General features: G+C 46.7%; 1 protein-coding gene across 1 annotated transcript; it reads left to right on the top strand.

The window, feature by feature from the left end:
- The first annotated feature begins 2,114 nt into the window (after nucleotides 1-2,114).
- On the top strand, nucleotides 2,115-6,888 carry C6H11orf42 (chromosome 6 C11orf42 homolog). The gene is made up of 3 exons (XM_037840221.1): nucleotides 2,115-2,186; nucleotides 5,682-6,480; nucleotides 6,758-6,888. Exons 1-3 carry the CDS (start codon nucleotides 2,115-2,117, stop codon nucleotides 6,886-6,888), a joined length of 1,002 nt encoding a protein of 333 aa, XP_037696149.1.
- The last annotated feature ends 43 nt before the right edge of the window (nucleotides 6,889-6,931 follow it).

Raw genomic sequence — 6,931 nt, 5'->3', positions numbered from 1 at the left:
TCCTCACCCATTTCACCTTCAGCCCACCATCGCTGCACCCACCACATCCACCCCCTTCTCATTATAGAACCCCCTCAGGATCTGGATGTGCATCACCCTCTGCCTCTGTTTATCAGTAACTCTCATTGTCTCTGTACCTCTGCATCTGTCTTTGCACTGTCAGTTTTGCCCCATGTCGGTCTCTTGTCCTTGTGTGTGTATCTCTCTTTCTCTCCTTTCCTCCCTCCTGCCCTTCCTCCATCTGCCTGTTCACTTGATTCAGTATTCCTTACTATACCAGGTGGCCTCTCAACCATTAAAAAAAAAAAAAATGTGCTAACAGGGCAGTAGGAGGAGACTTGGTTCTGCTTATCTTAACAAGAAACTCAAGGTTTCTAGGCCTGATTTGGTTCATTGTGGCTCCTCTCTTCTTATCCTGCCCATTTTCCCTTCACTACACCACTTCGCACTTTTCATCTTGCATGTATCCGTCCCAACATACTAAGGCAAGAAGATGCAATATGTTAGTTTCTGCCTTTACCAAAAGAACTACTGTTTAATGGTTCAAGCAGGTATATGGCAGACTTGGATTTGAATACCATATCCTCCATTAACTCACTATATGGCCTTGGGCTAATTATTGATCCTCTCTGAGCCTCAGTTCTTCACTTGTAAAATGGGATAAAAATAGTACCCACTAGAAGAGGTTACTATATAAGGAATAACCAAGTTAATACATCCAAAGTGTTTGGCATAGCCCCTAACACAAGAGCTCAATAAATATTTGGTACTATTCATTCCTCTCCTGGAGCATAGGCCCATACTCACTGGCACCCACATCCTTGATCCTGTCTAGGGAGATCTGCCCTACCCTGAGGCCATTTGGTCACATCTCCTTTAGGAAACTCTCCTTGACAACCCTCTTTCCCATCGCTGTAGGACCCTTCAGGGTGCTCTCACACTCATACCACCTCAGCCAGCTCAGACAATAGACAACTGCGTGGAATAGCTCTATGTTGTGGGCGAAGGATGCTTCCAACACACAAGTTCTCTTTGGGCTCACAGGAGACTCTCCAGAAGGACTCAGAGAGAGGAGGACTCCTAGGACAAATAATGGGTGGAATAGAAAAGCAGATAATGAAAAGGCTCTCTAGAGTGTTTCTTCCCTGGAGAAGAAATACTCTTCTGCAAAGCATGAGGTTGAGATTCTTCTGGACAGAGACTCAAGGAGAGACCACAGATAAGGACAGGAGTGAGAGAGTAGCTACCAGACACAGATCAGTCTAGGACAGGACACACAACATGAAGCAAATTTTCTTCAAATTTACCTGGGTAATTCTGACTTCCTGAAAATTCTCTCCAATTATGAAGGCAATATTATTCCAATTAGATTCTCACTCTCCACACTGTCATCACTCAACACAGCACCCCCACACACACCTGTTTTCATCGCAATTGCAACTCAACCAATAATAGTGGATTTCAACCTAGGCTGCGCATTAAAATTGCCTGGGAAGCTTTTAGAAATCCTGACACCCAGGAACATCCCAGACCAATTAAATCTGAATCCCTGGGGGTGGGACCCCACTCATCAGTAAATTTAAAAGCTCCCAGGTAATTCCAATATGCAGCCAAGACTGAGAACCACTGCTTGGTTTTCAGGATAGGTACTGACCTATACTTCTCCCATGGTCCTTCAGGACTCTGATCCAACCTCATAAAGAAGTCACCTGCAGCCGAAAATTTCTTCAGGGCAGCTGCTGAAGGGAGGAGAGGTCTGATCCTGTTTCCTTAAAGAACTCAGACCCAAAATTACACATACACACAGACACAAGTGCACCCTAATAGCTACCTACGTTTTCCTCCCATAAAGGAAGATGGATAGGTGACTTCAAGTGTATGGACTCAGACTGAAAGGACGCTAAAGTTTGGTAAGTGACTGTCCTCTCCCCACACCTAGGTAGTTAGGCAAGTGACTGTCCTCTCCCTACCTCTTTCCATAACCCAGCAGGACCTTTATGACCTCATGCTGTAGGTCAGAGCCCAAGGCCCAGAGACTCACCTCCCTGGGCAAGGTGGGGTTCCTGCAGCAGCCACTGCCCTGCCCAACCCTTCTTATACCCCCACACCCCATCATGTTGGCTGGTACCCCCCACCTGCTGACATTGGATGAAGCTGATGCCACCTGGACCCTCATTAAGGATAAGGTGGGTAAAGTAAAGGGGCTGAAGAGAAGGGAATAAAGTGTGATTTGGATAGGTCTGAGCAGCTTGTGAGTAGGAAGGAGTAGGAAGCCTGAAGATAATAACTTTTACTCAGTGCTCGCTTATGTGCCAGGCACTGCACTAAGTGTTTTACACAAACTGTCCCATTTAATCAAAATTGCAAAAACAGTAAGAAAGTTTCCTTGAAAGGCAATGTACAGGAAGCTCTGAGGGTAGAAAGGAGAGGTGTCAAGTTCAGGGTAGGGCTCAGGAGGTCAGGCATGTTTCCTGAAAAAAGTAGGAGTTATTCACACAAAATTGTTTAATAAATACCTGAATGAGTTAATGAGCAGATGAGTGAGTGGGTGAGTGAACAGTGTACTAATAAAATGTAGAGCATGTGCAAAAGCCAGGGGAGGAAAAAGAAAATCCATATTTGAGAAATGCAAATAGTCTGCTAGAGCAGAGTGCAAATGGGGTAGTGGTGAAAATGAAGCTGAAGAAGTACAGAGGGGCTGATCATAAAAGGCCCTTTAAGCTTCTTACAGATATTCCCCCCTACCTTAGCTCTAAAGAATGATAAATTTGGATTTTGAGCCAAATATGTAGATTTCAAAGAGCAGGGAGATCTCAGCTGTATCTGGGTTGCAGTTGTCCAACAAATCCCATGAACTAACTTGTCAGCTGCAGACAAAATAGTCAAATTTCTCAGGTTGGAGCAAATTTCTCAGGTTGGAGAATTTAGGGATCAGGTTCCAGTGATGTGATTTGAAGGAGAGTGAATTTAAAGCACTCATAGAAGACAGCCCGCCAAGCTTAACACAACCATCTTGAAGTAGTACCTACCAGACTCAAAGCAGCCTTGATGACATGTAGCTCCCATGTGTGCTGCTCACCACAAAGGCCAGCTTCCCAGGGAAGCAGAAACAGGAGAACAAAGGTCCATCCAAGCATTAAAGTAAATAATTTCAGCAGTGTAGAAGGTTTGTCCTGGACTAGATCAATTAGAATTAAGGTGAAAGTAAACAGAGTCTTTAACTATTAGAATGCTACACCACCTCTCCAGCTTCAGAAAAAACTCATCCTATTTAAATGGAAATTTGGTCAGGAAAGTCAGGGTAGAGAAGGGCAGGATACTCAATGATGACACATGGCAAATTCAAGGAATAGGACATGTTTAAGTTATCTAGTTTCCTCTCTCCAGAACTGCTGGCAGTTTATTAGGCACTTTGTAGAACATTTGGCTAAACCAGGGCCCAAGAGCTCCCCCTTTACAATTCAAACCCAAAAGGTATATCCAAGAAGACAATCTTTCACCATCACCTTTCAGGGCTGCCCTAAATCTGCAAGACCTCCAAATTCCACAGAGCTAAGCCCAGAAATCAAAGTTCAATGGCAGCAGGTAGTGTTCTCAGATGGTGACTCCACAAGGAACACAGTCACCCCAGCAAAGAACTGAACTCCTTATTTTCCCTATTTTAGGACAACCACTGGGGCCCTCAAGGGTAAGAAACAAGAGCCAATAAATCCCCATAGAAAATGTCTATGTGCTCAGAAAGAGCCTGCAGCTAAGGCAGGGACTCAGCCTTTTAGCAGAAACTTGAACTATAACCAACCAGATATTTTAAATGTCATAATCCTCCAGTTAGAGGGGCATTCTCCTGGAGACATTACCATTTATCTCATTTGTGCAGGATCCTAGGCACAAAAGTCACAGCTAGAGTGGGATTCTGCAGTTACGCTTTCATTGTCATGGGGACAGAGCATTCTATCAAAAAATGCCCAACCCTCCTTGGGCTCTGCTCTCACCCCTGGAAAAAAACAGGCCCTTCTCAGAGCTCTGTTCTGCAACTTGCCACATCCATCCAAAAGAAAGCGTTTCATGTCTCAGTGATGCGAAGAAGAAGGAATGGGAAGGGGATTCCTCCACGCAGATCAAGAAAGAATACCAATTATTTCCTTGGCCAGATGACAAGAGTGTAGTCTTCAATCTACCTCAGCTTGTCCGCAGTGTAGACACAACTCCATTAGTTAGCTAGCCTTCCTCTTAAGCTACAGAGTAGCACTTCCGAAACAGCTTTAGGTAGCAGAAAACAGAGCAGCCTTGAGGAACCACTAATGAATTCTACCAGCCCAGAAAAGTGGGCAATACCATAAGTAAGGACACAGACAGGTGAGATTTGGGGACTGGGAATAGGGAGTGGAGTACAGTACTTTAAGCACAGGGTTCAAACATGAAGCGGGCACAAAAAGGGAATTTTGTGTGCCCATGATCCCTAGCAGAACAGAGCACCAGATGTCTCAACCAGCAATATCCTGGATAGGTGAAGACCATGAAACCTAGGTACAATTACTAAAGAGGATTTTATAGGGTTTCCCAAATGGTCACAAAATAAACTGTCCAAAGCTGGGTAACCAAATCCAAAAAGGCCAAGACAGGGACAAAACCAAGGAGAACCGGAATCCCTAAAAGCATGTTGGAACTAGCATTACAAAGATGAGGACTCAAATTCCCTGAAAGAACTTTCTCTATAACCCCTGCAACTAAGCAAAAGGTATATACTAAGGGGCTATAGACAGTGTAAGAATGGACACCCCAAACCTATTTCTTCATACCCATTCTTGGTTAATGTCATCACTCATCTAACCAATCACACAGGAATGATCCTTGAAGATCCTTTTTCCCACACTCCTTCAGTATCCAAGTTCTATTGATTCTATAACCTAAATATCTCTAGTATCTTCCCCATTATTTTAGTTTAGGGCCTTATCATCTTTTATCTGGAGTACTGCAATACTCTGATCTCTCTATCTCTCCTTATTTCATGACTTCCTATTCAAAATTACCTTTCTAAAACATCTATCTGATCCTGCCCCTCCTATCCAGTGCCCTTCAAGTGGCCTCCCATTGCTGGATAAAATTCCAGTCACTTCACATACACACAAGGTCTTTCATCATCTAGTTCCTGTCTGCCTCTCCTTCTTCATACCACTCTACATTTCAGTAATATTCAAATTATGTTCCTGAAGTTCTTCTCTTGGTTTGTAGATTCAAGTTTTTTTCACTGGTTGCACCGTCTGCCTGAACTGACCATTCTCTCACCTGGCTAATTTCTCCAAAGCTCAAGTATTACCACTTAGAAACCTTCTTTCATTCCCCTTTCTATCAGAGAAAAAGGCTGTTAATCACTTCTTTTGTTGCTATTATTTTACTTAGCTGACAACTCTACAATTTTGTATCCCCCACTAGACTGAGCTATATTAGGACAATGATAAAGTCTCATTCTTTTACATATTTCTTGTGTTTAGAAGGGCTTGGCATAGTAGACATTCAGTGTTTTACTACCAAACTGGGAGATGAGCAGAAAAGTATGATAGTCTGAGCACAACCGTGGTGAAGTAATTGAACTGTGAAAAGTGGGAGGGTCAGTGTAGAGTAGGCTACCAGTTAACTCCTGGCCCTACTCAGTCCCTGACCTATAAACTGGCCACCTGCAGGTCATCGAGGAGCGCTTTGGGCCCAGTGTAGTGGCAGTACCTTTCTTGTCGGATGCAGCCTGCTATGATCTACTGGGTGTGCTAGTGAAACAGTACCGCCCAGCACACACCCGCCTGGTTTTACCAGGTCGCCAGGGCCGGCGGGCACTGCAACCAGTGGGACCACTGCCAAGTCTCCTGGAACAGGCAGGATCTGAGGGTGCCTTTGCCCACTGCACTCGGGAATACTCACCAAATGACCGAGCAGAGATAGCCTACGAAGAGATGCGACTGCTGGATGGGCGGCCCTGCCGGATACGCCTGCATTTGGGTGGCCTGCGCAAGAAGGTAGCCTTCCTGTTGCTGCCACCAGGGCAGGTGAGCCTACAGCAGACTCTTCCCTGGCTCCGAAGTACCCACAGCATCTATGTCATCTACCAAGTCTTCTCCTGCTCCTGGCTGCAGCTGGGGCTATTGCCCACAGCCCGTGAGCCCCAGCTGCTTCGGTTACAGCGTGCACTGCCTGTTGCCTTCTCCTGCCTCAAGTTTTCACTGCAGCCCAAGGGTGTGCTGGGACCACAGAAGCCCCTGACCAAAGACCCATTGCTCCATGGGACCAACTGGGTCAGACCCAACCTCAGCATCACACCAACTCTGGAGCCCACATCTGCCCTTGCCAACACCCCTGAAGCTGCTGATGTGCCCCCACCTGTCCCAGCCCCAGCTACACCACCTCCCCAGGAAGGGCCAGAAGGCAGACCCACCAGATTCTCCTACAAGGGCCGAAACCCCTTCCGGAGGGGACCCCAGATGCTGTCAGGTACTGCTGAGGGAAATGAAGATGAGAGGGATAGGACAAGGTGGAGGAGGGAGGAGGGAGAGGGCACACAGAGGATAGCCCAGGAATGTATGGGGCACCCGTGACTGTGTACTGGACCCTGGTGAGAAGAATGGAGTGAGGGAGCCGGGGGAGGGTAAGACGAAAGCATGGCCCTGGTGAGAGGTTGGGGACAGCACAGAGGACCAGAGGGAGGAACTAGGGAGGCAGAAAGACCAGGGCATGAGTCAAGCTATGACTATATCCCCAACCCTGGCAGAGAACTGGCTCTTCAGCCCCCGCAACCCTCCACCAGGAGCCCAGGGTGGGGGCCCCGGGGACCCCGACCGGCACTCCATGTCCCTGCCCCTGCTGCAGGGTCTGTCCTCGGAATTCGACAGCGACAACTGAAGCTGAAGCAAGAGGTGCAGGGGGAGAGACCCCCCAGATCTGG

Source organism: Choloepus didactylus, chromosome 6 (assembly GCF_015220235.1).
Source record: "Choloepus didactylus isolate mChoDid1 chromosome 6, mChoDid1.pri, whole genome shotgun sequence".
Lineage (NCBI taxonomy): Eukaryota > Metazoa > Chordata > Mammalia > Pilosa > Megalonychidae > Choloepus > Choloepus didactylus.
Note: the sequence above shows the minus strand (reverse complement) of the source record. Positions and strands in the feature narration are given on the sequence as shown.

Coding starts and splice junctions, on each gene's coding strand:
- C6H11orf42 (XM_037840221.1), top strand. CDS start 2,115: ATGTTGGCTGGTACCCCCCACCTGCTGACATTGGATGAAGCTGATGCC. Junction 2,187..5,681: donor GGACCCTCATTAAGGATAAG/GTGGGTAAAGTA, acceptor GGCCACCTGCAG/GTCATCGAGGAGCGCTTTGG. Junction 6,481..6,757: donor GGGACCCCAGATGCTGTCAG/GTACTGCTGAGG, acceptor CAACCCTGGCAG/AGAACTGGCTCTTCAGCCCC.